This window comes from Equus caballus, chromosome 7, assembly GCF_041296265.1.
Source record: "Equus caballus isolate H_3958 breed thoroughbred chromosome 7, TB-T2T, whole genome shotgun sequence".
NCBI classification, from domain to species: Eukaryota; Metazoa; Chordata; class Mammalia; order Perissodactyla; family Equidae; genus Equus; species Equus caballus.
In genome coordinates, this window is record NC_091690.1 from 24,216,595 (window position 1) to 24,232,052 (window position 15,458).

Below are 15,458 nucleotides of genomic sequence, written 5' to 3' on the forward strand. Positions count from 1 at the left end.
TGAGGCAGTAAACAACCTGGGAGTGCTTCATTTTTATACTGGTCTTCAAGACTGAATTAATATCACCATGTTTCCTGTTCATATTTATGCTGAAAGGACTAGAAATGATTTAATGGGCAATGGATACCAAATTTCCAGTTCACTCATTGCTTCAACAAATGTTTACTGAGCACATACTATGTGTAGGGCATTGTGCTCTGTGCTGTTAAGGACACAAAGCTCAATAAGAAACAGCTGCTCCTGTAGAAGGGCAAGGAGACACACATCCACAGACACATGTCAACATATAATAAGGAAAGACGTGTTCAATGTCATGGAATGGCTAGAGAAATTGTCAGAGAAGTCGAAAGGAAAACATTATATTCTGTTTGGAAATCATGTAAGATTTGAAAAAGAAACACTGGACTCGGGTTTTCATGTATGCATAGGATTTAAACAAGCTGACACGGAAGACCGGAGGGTGGGACATTTCTGTTGGTGGAAACAAGTTGGACAAATATGAAATGCACAGAGAGAACCTGGGGCAATTCAGAGGATGTTTGATAGGAAGGAAGAAGATAAGCCAGAAAAAGCCCTTAAGGAAGTAAAGAAAAAGGGCACAAAGAAAAGGCACCTAAGCAACCTGAGAGGTCAGGGAAGTTTCCTTGAGGATTCAGCACTTGAGCTGGATCTCAGAAGACAGGCAGGAATCAGCCATAAAGAGAAGGGTGCTTCAGGAGGAGGAGGTAACACACAACAGGCAGAGGCTTGAGAGAGCACGGCATACCTAGGACACAGTTACTTTGGTAAAGAACACTGTGTGTAGCCCCTAAAGCAGGTCCTAAAGTAAGAACGTGGTGTGTAGAGCTGGCAAGAGATGCGCCTCAGAGGAACACAGAAGTCAGGTGATGAAGGGCACTGTAGGTCATGCTGAAAAAGAGTAAGCTCCATCTTTAAGGTGCCAAGAAAACATTACAGATTTTAAGCAAGAAAGGGACAATCTAACATGTGTTTTAGAAAGATCCGTCTAGAAGCAGTGTTAAGGATGTATTACAAGAGATAAGACTACAGGTAAATGGACCAGTTAAGGGGCTGTTCTATCAGCTTAAATCTATTTTCGTCATCCATAAAATGAGGATAAGGGTAAACTAAGACAGTGGTGGTGAAATAGACAGGAGTGAATGCAAGAGAAAAGCAGGACTTAGCAACAAATAGGAGGAAAGGAGAGCGAAGGAGGAAATACCCCAAGATGTCTCCCGGATTATTTAACTCATTGGGTATATGGTGGCACCCTTCATTAGGATAGGAAATACAGGATAAAGGGAGATTTGGAGAAAAAAGATGCTAAGTTCAGTTTCAGACATCTTGAATTTTAAGAAAATACAGTTAAATGCTTAAAACTATGAGTTTTGAAGACAGACCCAGTTCTGCCACTTATTATTTGTGCCTCTTGGACAAGGAACCTATCATCCTCTCAGTTTCCTCATCTGTAACTACTAAGAGGGTGATGGTGGGGATTAAATGAGATGATGACTAAAGATACTACATAAATGATAGTTGCTGTTTGTCATTAATATCATTTGGAATAACCATGGAACATCCAGATTGAGATGTCCAATAAGCAGTTTTAGACCATGGTCTGAGGTTAAGATTCAAAAGGCTGAGCACTTTAGAGTAAGTAAGCATACCATAATTTAAAAAAAAAAAGTGGGAAGAAGTGGGGCATTGAGCCTCGAGACATAGATTTGCCAATTTATTGGATAAGGAGAAGGACAAAAGATGACTGATGAGAAGCAAAGTAAGTCATGGTTATTAAACATCAGACAAACACTGCATTATACGAAAAGGGGCAGTCCCCATTTTCTTGCAAGTAATTTGGTGAATTAAATGAAAAAGTAGATACAGAATTCTTCCATCTACCCAAAGAGAACTATTTCCCTAGATGGTAGAAGTGGAAGAGACAGGAAGATATTGAAAAAAAGACAAAAATGGGTCCTAAAGTAAACTAAAGCCAGATGGATGGAAATCATGAGGACCCAGGATTTGTCAAATAAGGAGACAGAGTATAGGCAGAAATTAACATGGCTTGTGGATAAATTTTTAAAAAGAAAGAACACCACTATCTATTATTTTTTCCAAGAGGAAAATAGGAAGGGCATATGAGAAAGGAATAAAATTGGCTACTACAGGAAGGCATGTGGGAATGGGCTGGAAAGTACAGGGAAGAGTAAGACTTCTTTATATAATTTTGATTTTTGAGCCATGGTGATGATTTACATGTTCAAAATATATAATTACATCAACAACGATAGGGAAAAAAGCTAAAATTGAATCCAAACAGAAACAAATGACCCTGTGTTATCTCACTGATAACACACACACAAGGAAGTAATTCATGAACTTGTGAACACAGTACTCTGCCAACCTCACTGGGATCTATTTTAAAGGCAAAAAGAAGGGCAGAAATATCTTGTTTTACTTGATAGGTTTGTTGTCTACAGTGCTCTTGGTGGAGTAATTCCAAAACAATTTTATATTAATTATAAGACATTGATGTGTCTGGGAACCCAGGTTCTCACCATGTGAGAACACAGATACAAATAAGGAACGGGAGAAGGAGAGAAAGAACCTTGGGGTGTTAGACTGGAATTGAAGGCCTCAGTATGAACTCATGGTTTAAGTAAATAAATATAAATTAAAAATACATATAAATTTATATATAAATAAGTTTATTTATTTATAACAAATATGCATTTATACAATAATATATATGCAAAAAATATATATTTGCCATATATATATATCTCTCTCCTAGTTCTGTCCACTGAAACAACAAGTCATAGCAATGAGCACACCTCTTTGGTATCTAAATACTACTCTCTAACTAAAAGGAACCAGGACTTCTTGGTGTAATAGCCAATTCCAGGTCTGGGACAGGGAAAATACAAGGTGAGCTGAGACATCTTCTTGCAGCATAAAATAAGAAAGTACTTAAAAAGCAACAGAGATATATCAAAATGATACAAAAGCCAGACTGAAGGGGTTCCCACTGGCCAAAGTGGACCCAAATGAAATGTATCACACTGAGGTTTTTTTTTTTAATCTACGAGTCCATTGTGATTTTCAATAAAAAGGAGAGAAGGGGGAAAGGCAAGCTCTTCTTTATGTAAGAATGCCTCTACCCAATGTAGAGAACAGAATTAGAAAAAGCACAATTTTGTACCCACTGGTGTAATATTTGTTTCAGACAAGGTTTATCAATGCTGCCAAAACCACTAGGTGAAGCGTTAGAGAACAGGATATTCAGTCTCAAAATATACCACAACTATTTATTAATTATAAATGGAGAAATGTGTTTGTCGTTAGTGCAGACAAGTTGACTCTGACTCCTAGCGACCCTGTGTACAGCAGAGGGGACCCCTGCCCCGTCCATCTTTCTGCGCCATCCTCTCACCTTCCGGCGCTGTATCAGACGATGCTCTGCTGCTACTCATAGGATTTTCGTGGCCAATTTTTCGAAGTGGGAGGCCCGGTCCTTCTTCCTAGTCTGTCTTAGTCTGGAAACTCCACTGAAACCTGTCCACTACAGGTGACTGTGTTGGTATTTGAAATCCCGGTGGCATAGCTTTCAGCATCACAACATGCGGCTGCCACCATATGACAACCCACAGACAGGTAGTATGGTTCCCTGACTGGGAAACAAACCCAGCCGTAGCACCAGGAGAAATCTATAAATCCACCTAAACTAAGTGAATAAACTTACACCATTAATCAAGGGATCAAACTTACCATCACCAATAATATGACAAACTCTTGATGTGCTGCTCTAAGAACGTGGCAACATTGGCTACGTGGTGTTCTTGCCTACAATTGTAATCTGAATCAAACTACAAGGAAACAATCAAACCATTTGTAGAACTGTGGAACATTTTACAAAACAGCGGATCTGGACCCACATAAGGTTACCACCACAAAAGACACCTCCTCTCTCAAAAACCTTTTAAAAAAAAAAGGAAGGCAGGGGAACGGTTCTACATTAAAAGAGAAAGAGACATGAAAAGCAAATCCAGTGTGTCCTCTCCAATGGATTCTGGATCAGGGAGGAAAAGGAAACACATATAAAGGATATTAATGAGATGACTTGGGAAATTTGAATATGGACTAGATATCAGATACATTACCGAATCAACATAAAATTTCTTGAATAGTTATGTGCTTAAAGTATTCAAGGGTTAAGTGTCACTATGCCTTGCAACCTGCTTTCACGTGGTTCAGAAAAAAATATATATGTGTGTATACATTATTCAGAGAGCTAGAGATAAAGCAAATGGGCAAAATGTTAACAGTTGATAAATCTAAGCAAGGGGTGTATAAGCACTCACTGTACTTTTCTTTCAACTTTCCTGTGGTTTTGAAATTTTTCAAAATAAAAGTTGAAAAAAATAAACTATGACCTTCTGGAAGACAGCGACGAATCTACTCAGCTACAAATGCACCTCACACCGTGCCTGGGATAAAGCATATACTCAATTTAAAAATAATTTTTAAATGCCGATTTTTCTACCAAACGCTTTATGGGTTAGCTACAGAAATACAAGCTCTTTATTAAATGTAGTATAGAAAATATAAGCAGCTAAGTAAAATAATAAAGTCCTCGCTATGTTACAAGGCCCAGAAATTTGATATTATAATCACTTTCCATTTCTCCAAAGTAACTGGAAGATTTCATCTACTTCGACAAAACATTCAACTCCAGGTGGGATCTTACTGCCGCTTGGTGCTTGGGTTTCACCTTACAGACAGTTGAGTATATACTGAATTAATCCTTTCGGCAGAGTATCTGTCAATATTCCCAAACATGCGAGGGATTTGCAAATGTGATTAGGAGCAGTAGTAGCCAGAGCCATAACCCCTATCATTAAGTAGTGGCTGTTTTAATAAAAGTCATATATATAAAATATCACCTTCTTAAGTACATCCATACATATGACCTTATTTTTAACACCCTGTAAGGTAGGTTGTTTGTGCTATTTTTAACTCATGAGTAAAGCATTAGGATTTACTGTTCTGTAACCTGAACCGGGATTCTGCTTGCCAACCCGGCCCTGAGATGGAGAGATTTGCTTCAGGGAAGGGAAACCAACAGCAACTAACATTCATGAAGGTCTCTTCACAATGACGTATGCTCACAAGATATGCACGAGGAAGAGTGAAGTTCAGTGTCATTTAAGCTAATCTCTACTTCAACCTTTTAAGAGGTAAAACCATTTGAGCAGTAATTTAGTACTAAATTAACTTGTTTTTTTTTCTCCCTATCTTTGAAGTTTTCATTGTTTAAGTAAGGGTTTCTGCAAGAGAAATGAAGCAACGTTCCTTTTGTACTCAAAGAGAGAATCACCCTGCAGACTTGCAGTACATCTGAGTGGCTAGGCTTAGCACAGGCATATTCTGCAAAGAGCCAATACATCTGGCATTTTGACATACAACCTTTTCCCCAAGACTGCCCCAAAATACTCCATGATAATCAAGTTTTCCTATCACTGAATTATCATGCTGCTGAACCTTCTACTAGCAATAACTGAACTCTGCAGGGGAACGACGCCAGACAAGAAAAAAAATAAGGGAAGAACTGTGGCAGATATTACTACCAGATAAAGCTTTTGCAAAGATCCTTAAGATAACAAGTTTAGCAGTGAGCCTGAGAAACAAAGGTTCATTTTCTTCTGAAGCCAGTGACAATTCACCCTCTACGTTACCGACTAGAATGCTGCGATGTGCCACGATGCTGGAGACACGTTTAGTTAGGCGGCACTGCTCCCAAAGTCAGAGCTCTTTAAAACGCCAGCTTATAAAGGCTCGGGTTTTAGCACGTGTCCCTCCTGGTTTCCCAGGTAGGTACTACTTAGTAACCAGACGTACCAAACATGAGCACCAAACAGTCTTCTAAGGTGGTATATTTTGGACCATCTTCAGAGGGACCGACCTCATTCATGCTAAGTCAGCAGCTCCACACAATGCCCTCTGACTCGGACCCTTCTGGAGTCTTCCTGCTCCTAAAGGGCTTAATTTATTGTCTGAAAGTCTTACTTTGCCAACTTGTAATTTATTTAGTCAATTACACCATTTTCATGCTGTAGTAAATGCCCATATTCAAACATGTACTACCAAATAGGAGCAATAAACTTTCAGGCATTCTAAAGGTTAAAATTTTCATTAAAATGACGGCCATAATATCTATACACTTTGGCTTCCTGTAAAGAAATATGCTCATGTATACACCTGTAAAGCAGGAAAAGAAATGTCTTGGTTGGGGTATATTTTAGATAAGCATGTGTTAAACTGAAAGACACAAAGGAAAGATGTTTATTCTCGAGGTAGGTGAGGAGAATCAGCCAGCCTACGTCTACAAACTAAAACAGTTAAGAGAAAAACAGATAGGAGAGCAGTTTCATGCAAAGGCAACCAGCTGAAGGCTGATCAGGGGAACCATTTTCTTCCTCAATTTCACTGGAGAATGATCAGTCTTCCAGTCTCATCAGGATTGGGCTGAAAAGTAACAAGAAATGAGGGCAATTAGAGAGGGAGTAAGAAAGCAACTGAGGAAGGAACAACCTGGAGACAAAACAGTGTGGATTGTGAAACTGATGCAAGAAGCAAGAATGCGAGATTAGGATTTCCGAAAGGGAAGCATCATGATCTTGTCCAGACAGGAATGACAACTGCAGTAGGTAGACCAAAATTCTGACGCGCAGAGGCTGGGGCAGGGGAATTGGCTAGGAAGCTTCTGCTAGTAATACGTGGTTTGGAGAGGACACTGAAGCTTCCAGAGGATGTCGTGAAGAAACTATCAGCCCCATTTCATTTCAGTCCAAGAGTGAAAGCTAAGGAGGGGAAAAAAGAACGCCAAATTTAGGGGCCTCGGTGACCAGGATGACGATGGTGTCATTTGCAATAATGCAGATTTTGAGAAAAGCTGATACCTACGGCAGAAAAGATGAAAGGTTCAATTTTTGACATGTTAACTTTTTGGTTAATCCAAGCCAAGTGGAGATACGGTACAGACAATGGGGGATTCAAGGCAGGTGAATCTTTTGTTTTCAGGCAGATTCTGCCCTCCCTCTACCCCCGGGACCTCATAACTTAATTCCAACTTGACATTGCAGTCCAGTGCTGGATAGCTCAAGAGGAATCAGAGCGCCTACCTCACCAAGGAAGACTGCCAAGAGCAAGATACCTATTCTAGGCATTTCTAAAAGTCCATGTCACTGGAATATCAACTTCAAACAGGGAGTAGCGTTTAAATATATATCACAGCACTTTCATTTCAAGCCTATTTAACATTTGTGAAATACCTAGATCAAAATGTTGGGTCAAATAACTATATTCCAGTAAAACATCTACTAAAAGAAAAAATCTTCCCCACCTCACATCTCTCTTGAGATAATCACCCCGTTCAAGACACCTGTCACTCATAAAAGATTTTTCTTAATTCTCGCTTTCTCTCAACCTTACTGCCAAGTCTCTCTTTTGAGTAATAATAAAGGCCACAAGTCACTTCTGCTGTGCGTGTATAAAATACCTCCATCTCCCCTTCTTCTAACCCTAGTTCAAGGCCAACTGCACCCAAAGCTTTTGAGAACCAGCACTGGAAGATCTTCAAAGGGAAAGTGCCCATTAACCACAACAGCAGCTGCTGGCTAGAGCCTGCAATTTAAATGTCTGAAAAAGAAACTGTGGCTTCTGAAATTTAAACAAGGAGGTGCCACTTGTAATTACAAACATTCCAGTGGGTTCCTTCCTTCATTGATGGTTTCCAAACAAAAGCTTTTTATTCGATTTTGGTGGCGCTCCCCAAACCGTGAATGTAGGGATTCCTTTGTGCTTTGCTCCTGCGGTGGCCAGCTCCGAAAAGGGCGCAGGAGGCGGGTCTTTACCTGGCCAGGGCTGCTCAGACCCCTCAAAACCATCTCATGTGTAATTACTTGCTTGGCTGGAAACCAAAAAACTAAATGCTTCAGATTTATAGTCCACATTAAATACATTTGAGAAAGAACTTCTTAAAACACACATACACAACCTCACATTTCCCGAACCATGGAAACTGGAACCAACCTATTTTCTGAGAAACCAAAGAAGTTCAAAAATTAACACTGAAGCATTCCAACATTTCCAGCTGAAACTAAAAATTCATATTTTAAATCAATGGGGCAAATATTGAGAAGTAAAAGTAATAGTCTTTTCTCTCCCAACCACCCCACACCCCCATCCTACGAAAATAAGACCCAAAATACTTACAGCTTGTTGTATGGGTTTCCCACAACAAAGAAGGCATTTTGTGATCACTTCAGTTCAAGAATACAGGCTGAAATTAGCACTTAGCCAGTTAGAAATGGGAAAAGACATTTTTTCTTTTAAGCCACATATTTACAAAACGCAAAGACCACGAAGGCATTTAAAGATAAATATACGAATGAGGTATCTCACAGCCATCAACTAAAATAGCCTTTCCTTACAGAAGTCCGCAGATGGAGAGTATTCATTATAAGAACAACTGGAAATGGCCAATCTCTCCATGGGTGCTTTCCACAGCACGCCACAGTTAAGGGATTAGCCACAATTACTGCATATTTACACAACCATATTTACACAACAATAAAACTCATCTCCTCCGATCCAAACAAAACCTTGCTCAAAATAAACCAAACCACACGAAAGGGTCTCCTCAGTGCAGGCAGTAATCACGCTCCAGCTTCTCTGGTTTCTGCCTCAGCTTTTACCACCTCTAACAACCCCTCACTCCACCTTCCTCCGAAACGCTAGGGTAGGGCAAAAATTCTATATAGCAGTTGAGAAGATGTACATTCAGTTAATGATACTGTTATTACGAGAGCGGGGAAAGGAGCATGTATCCTATAGACATTCATTCTAAAGTCGATTACAGAAGAAACGACAGGATGTCCAGGATTTGTTTAAAATAATCTGGGAATGGGAGGAAGCATACGGAGGACACAATGACCACAGGTGGATAATTAGTGAACTGGGCGATCTGCACACAGGGTGAATTATGGCATTCTCTCTACTTTTGTAAATATTTAAAAATTTCCATAATAAAATAGAAAAATAAAGAAAATATGATTGACGTAAAGAAAAAGATCATCTTAAAAAGTAAAATAATTTTTTCCTGAAAAAAATTATTCTCAGCTTAAAGAAAAGTGATGAGTACTGAGTACCTGGTAAGAAAATCAAGATGTGTTCTTGTTCTTGACTCAAAGACTCTTCTTTTTTTCCTTAGTTATGTAGAACCAGTTCTATTGTTAATATTAATCCTTGAAAAGACAAATAAAAAGCTTAAAAATCTAAAGCTGAGTCTTCTGAAGCCTAGTTTTTGCACATCTGACTTTTATTACAGCGACACAAATCCAGAGGTCTTCCCTATGAAGGTGCTTTGGACGACATGCCTGTTGTGGCTGCCAAATAAAGTCCAGAAGTTTAGAATCATTCGTCATCACCAAAAACAAACTTACCAAGAACTGGTCCTTTCTCCCGAGAGGTCACTCCTCTGATCCACGGGTTATTACCTGGAGCAACAATTAATCTTGCTGCCTTCAGAATACAAACTATTCCTAGCCAAGAACCATACCCACGATCCACATCCCTCACTGGGCATCCCTGCTGGGAGGAGGAACACAAGGTTCACTGGCTCCATGTCAAGGGACCTGCTCCTAGCCCTGGATGCGTAGCTAACTCAGCCTCAGTTCAACGGGAAGCAAGGTCCTTCCCTCTCTGGGCTTTGGCTGCTTCCCTGCAAAACACTAGGATTTCACCAGATGATTTCTAATATGCTTCCTCTTTCAAAAATTCCATGATTACAAGAATCTCCAACTCTTCAACAGGTAATATTAAGAAAAAGAGATTTGGTGCTAAAATGTTACATTTTCTAATAAATACTTTAAAATGAGAATACGAATATTGTGTTGGGTGAGTTTCTGTATAAGTGCATATATATGTATATATAACTGCAAATATATCTATATTTGTGTGAGTACACACACACACACACTGACACCATTAGGTGCTTATATAGGACTAATTGCTTCCAACTCAAAGGAGCAAATTTTCAATTCTGCAACAGATGTCGCTGTGTGATTTCTCCCTTCTGTGCTGAATTTTCAGTTAAAAATGCCCAGCATAATGGTCAGTCCTATTCTTCCCAAGAGAAAGATACAGCATTTGAATCCTTCGGATTTATCTCTTATAAATTTTCTTCATATGCTGGTAAATTTCCATTCAAATCATAGCATCGATTAATTTGGCCCAATTTTAAGAGATTTCCCCACATAAAAATAGGCCTTTTGTGAAAAACACACACACACAAAACCATTTTTAAAATGTAAATACTAAGTGACCGATTAGGCATTAAAATGTCACATACAGAAACCCAGAGAATGAGACAGTTTATATTCACAGGAATATTATCAACTTTTTAAAGCCTGAAAATCATTTAGCAAAATAGGCTAAGGAATAATAAAAATTCACTTATGTATGAGGCTAAAATGTACAAGGTGTGGGCAAAAATCACTAAAACTCCAAGAGTACCATTAATAATAATGAAGATTTTGGATTTCAGTTTCCACGTTTCTTTAAAAATAAACAGAAAGGCTAACATTATAATTGCAAGACATCTTACCAATCTGACATTTGCTATCAACCATTCCTTGACCCATGTCATAGAAAAGTGACATCTCTTTCCCTTCAACCAATATATCCTCCAACCACCATCAGTCTCAACAGGTAGCTAGCACTTCCTTCTGCTGAAATTCAGTACTGGGAGAAAGGATTTCAAACTCTCCCTTTTAGACCCAGGAACCCGTTACCTTCTGGGGTTTTAGAGAGAGTGGAGCGAGATGAGCAGTCAGGGAGCCGAGGACCAACTCGGATAAGAACATGAAGTCAGGAAGTAAGAGAGGAAGCGAAAGTGTCCTGCCTGTTGGCGTCTTCCCTGTCCCACTGCCCTGTACCAGGAGGGCCATTGGGGAAAACTGGATAAAGCATGTACAACATCCATATGAATAAAGCTCTTTGTTCCGGAGAACTGCCTGCTCTTTTATTCCCCCTTTTTCCGTATTTGTTCATTTCAAAAGACTGCTCAATGGATCTCTTGTTCCTCCAAAATGTCCCAGGCAAATAATGCAAGCTTGTCTCGTCACACAAGTCACTAAATGAAGCCTTGTGCGTCTCCAGTGACACACTGTAAATATAAAGTGGCATTAATGAGGGATATTCTATCAAAGCTATCACAGACAAGTGCAAGTCCCTCCTGCGGCTATTCAATTTGATGCAGGGAAAGGCAACAACAGTAGGGCGGCACTTTTGTAAAGTCCCTAGCCCGGGTATACAAGCCGCAACAGGCCACAAGGAGCAAACCTCAGCCCCGGGGCTTCCCGTCACCACCACAAACCCCCAGCTTCAGCCATCCTCTCTAATGCTGAAAAATGGAAGAGGAGGGCAATCCACCATGGTTCACTCAGGATCAGAAACAACACCGTGTGGGCACCTAAACGGAACAGGCGTGATTTATACTGAGGAGTGCGCTTAGACAACCCCCTTCTAGTTGCATCTCCTTAACATCCATTTCATCCAAACACCACAGGAGGGATGGGAGATTTTCTCCAGTGGAGGCGTGCATTCAGTTACAGGAAAGACGGAACCAGGACCTACTGCACAAGGGCCGTCGATCGCCATCCCCACGAGGATGGAAATGAAACAAGCCTCACGAAGTTAGAAGCCAGCACCAACAGGTTCCTCTAACCCTGGGAGTGGGAAATGGAGGCTTCTGAGAAAGCTCAAACTAAAAGGACTAAGGATGAAAAGTCCCCCGCTGCACACCTGACCTCTACTCTGAGTCTAGGACCCAGGGCTAGGCCAAGACCCCTGCTCAAAGCCATCACACCAAGAAAAATGCATTAAGAGAAAAAAAGATTTAAAGAAAGTCATCTCACCCCCTCAGTACAAATCAAACCCAATTACTTCCTAATCTGAACACAAGTCTGATAACCAGCGTAAAAACAGGGATGTACACAAGAGCAAGAAGCTGCTTCCATGGTAACTGGCAACAGAATTTTCTTGTAGCTTTGACATGCACGATTGCGTTCCAGACCGCGCCTTTCCAAGTCAGCATATATCCCTCGCTGCGCAGGCAACTTCTTACCGCGAGATAGTTACGAACCCAGTGCTGCTGCTACTACCTGGTGCCTTCAACGAGCAGGCTCGACAGAGGAGGTATAATCTAATCCTACTCTGCTGCCAAGCGGCATTGCACGGCTCCCATTTTTAGTCGAAAGGCAATATCCCCGACCAGCGTTTTTCCCCTCTCTTCTTGCAGCCAATACAAGTCTATTGTTGCCTCTATTATGCGCCAGTTACCGAGCCTTTACTCACGCTCACGTTTAACTGACACAGGCGCTTTTTACAATGCAGCAGCACGAGGGATCTCTTTCAGGAAGATTTTATTGAACCCATCCAGTCAGAGACATCACCCGAAATGAAGTTGTAACCACACCGGCATCGGCTGAACCCAATTACCTCGTAACTCATAAATTAAGAATTCACAGAGGAAAAACACATAAACAACATCCGGAGACAGATAGTGGCATGGAAGAAAAAATCCTCAGCTCTGGAACTGAAGCTGCTGCCAGATTTCCCATCCCTACTCATCGCCGATAGGTTCCCCAAGCCGAGCTCCCTTGCAAGCCTGTTTTGGGGGGAAGGAACCAACCCGGCGTTCCCCAAACCCAAAGGTAGCACCCTCAGACATCCCCATTTCCTACAGTGTGTCTCCTGCGGTGTTTACGTAACTGTGTGTCCTCTAGCGTGTAAACAAAAGGCACAGCCCAAGCGGAGAGGAGCCCCGGGAGCGGCAGGGTGGCCTCAGCGCTGCGCCCGCCCGGGCCGGGGGCTCCGCAGGTGGGGGCTGAGCTCTCGGTGTCCTCCGCCACTTGTTGCTCACGGGTCCTGCAGCTCCTGAGCTGCAAGGAGGGGCTTTGCAGGCGCCGAGCCCTGCTGCATCCCCTCCTGCACCTCTCCGTCCCCCCGCGGCCCCGTGCCTCTCGGTCCCGGCTCCGCGCCCCGAGCATGCAGCAGGCGGCCAGGGGCGCGGGGACGCTACGCGACCGCCGAGCGCGGCGGTGGCGGGAACGGGAGGAGGCAGGGTGCAGCACGGCCGGCCTCTCCGCTGGGGAAGAGCTCCAGCTCCCTTTTGTTAACAAAAGCAAACACTGCCCTCTTCTTTCCCGACCGCGCCAACGCGCCCAGCGCACGGGCAGCCACACATCGTGCTCGTGCCGAGTGCTCAGCGTCTTCAGGGAAGGCGCCGGGCGTGCAGAGCCGCCCCTGGGCAAATTCCCAAGACAGTTCGGCACGCAGGGGGCGCCCGGAGGCCCTCAGGGTGCCCGCCTGGCCGCAGAGGCCGCGAAAGCTCCCTCCACCACCCCCGGACTGCCGAAAAGCACGGGCAGCCTGGAAATCCAGTGTCCCCACTCGCCGCGGAGGACGCCCTGGGGCAGGCGGGCTGCAGACTCTCGGTTCTTTCCCGCAGAGGTGGCAACAGCAATCGCTCCCCCGCGGGGCCGGGCCGCGGGAACTTTCCCTGCATGGACCCGGGCCAAGGAGACCCGCAGCCAGGCGGAGGGGGCGGAGGGGCCGCGATTAGGCCGGAGGGAGACACGAGGGGCGCGCAGTTCCGGGCACAAGGGAGAAAGGCAGAGCGCGGGGAGACCAGAAGCGGTCAGACAAGTCTGGGGATGTCCTGTGGACCAGTGAGGAATCACGCTGGAGGCGGCTCTAGTCAGCCATGGGGAGGCTTCAGGGATGGAGAATTGGGGGCCCGCTGGAGAGGCGGGGGCGAACGGGCAGCCCTAGGAGACGGGAGGACCCGCAAGTTACGGGGACAACACCGAGTTTGGGAGGGTCCGGAAGGTTTGGGGGGGTGCCTTCGATCCAACATTCCCTTCCCCCATATTCTCTAGCCCCAGGCCCCCCATTCTCACTCCACTCCGCACCCCGCGCAAAGCCGGGGAGGAAAGGTGTGGGTGCAACCATCCCTAAGGGCTCTAATTCACACCCAGCTGGGCAAAGGAGAAGGGGGATCACCGATCCTCTCAGCCCCTTCCATCTCAGCCCTGAGTTTCCTCTCCACACTCCCTCCGCTTCGGATTTAGGAAGTGGGGGAAGGTTGTCATGGAAACGTTTCCCCCTTCCATGGCTACGGCTACTGGGGCGCCTTAGGAAATTTAGGGGGCCGACCGGCCGGTGCCCACACCTACCTGTGGGGATCAGTGCCGCGGCGGAGAGGAGCAACAGCAGAAGCCGGAGCCGCAGCCCGGGAGGCGCCGCCGCCGCCGCGACCGCCGCCGCCGCCGCACACTGGGATCCGCTCGGCAGCACAGCACTCGCCATGTCGGGCACCTGCCTCAGACTGGCGGCGCTAGCTTCCTCTCCAGCCCGAGCGGACAACTAATTAGATGCTAATGACATGCACTGGAGGCGGGGTTTGGGCGGACCAATCGCAGGGCCGCGAGCCCAACCCGGCTCCCGGCGGACTCGCTCCCTCCCGCACCCCGCCCCCTTGCGCTGGCGTTCGGCGGCGCGCCCGCGCCACCTAGGGGCGGGGCCAAGAGGAGGGGCGTATGCAAATATGTTTATGTTAAAATTCGCTTTTGCTTCCCCGGGATCAAGGAAAAAGTGTTGTGGGCGCCTGGCGTTTGGGGGCTCGGGCTCCAGGGGGCGGGTCTAGCTTCCTACACACCTTTATTAGGAGTGTTTATAGCAATCGCTATATCAGACCGACGACTGGAGAATCTCCCCAGGAGGCTCCCCTGACCGGTAAACCGAGTGCATCTGGCCTGGAAACCAGAGGTTGCAAATTTCCGTCACTCACCTTGCACCGAAGGAATAGATCTTTGGGAAATGGGGGCTATTCGGGAGTGGAGAGTGAGAATGCAGGTCCCCGGATTGACAAAACAATCTGGGAGAAGTGCATGCGTGCTTTGCACGTCCGGCGGAGCAGGAGAGCCCGCTCAACAGCCTAGCGGTAGACTTGGGCATAGTTGGCAGAAAGGAGCCTGCGTTGGGCTCTGGGATTTTCGAGTCGGTGTCTTTGCGGTAGGAAAGGTAGATCTAGGAGGGTCGACTCAGACGCCTCAGCTTGCTGAAGGTCTCCTTCCTGGCTTTAATATATATGAGTACTTAATATATATGACACATACGATATTATATATTTACGATTACACACACTCAATAACAAATCTTTTTTGTTAAGCTTTCGGAGTGGAGGGCGGAGGCGAGGGGTGTGAAGATAGGGTCTACCATCTTTCTCGTTCAGGGCTCAAACCTATTCCCCCTTCCTCTACGCCCCCTGTCCCTCTTAAGGCGTCTGGGGACCAACAGGTGCTCCGAGCTTCCCGCGTCTCTGGGAGAGGCTC

The 15,458-nt window shown here is 44.5% G+C and overlaps 1 protein-coding gene across 6 annotated transcripts in view; it reads right to left on the reverse strand.

Annotated features, from left to right (window-relative positions):
* Positions 1-14,624, reverse strand: part of CADM1 (cell adhesion molecule 1) — a 314,159-nt gene extending 299,535 nt beyond the window's left edge. For 3 of the 6 annotated variants that reach the window (XM_001502313.5, XM_001502299.6, XM_005611588.4), the window contains exon 1: positions 14,301-14,487. In XM_001502313.5, coding sequence (XP_001502363.1) covers positions 14,301-14,433 — 133 coding nt within the window. In that variant the 5' untranslated portion in view covers positions 14,434-14,487. Of the gene's footprint in view, positions 1-14,300 lie in introns of all 6 variants that reach the window. The other 3 variants (XM_005611590.4, XM_001502307.7, XM_005611589.4) reach the window with 3 other exon arrangements.
* Between the last annotated feature and the right edge of the window lie 834 nt (positions 14,625-15,458).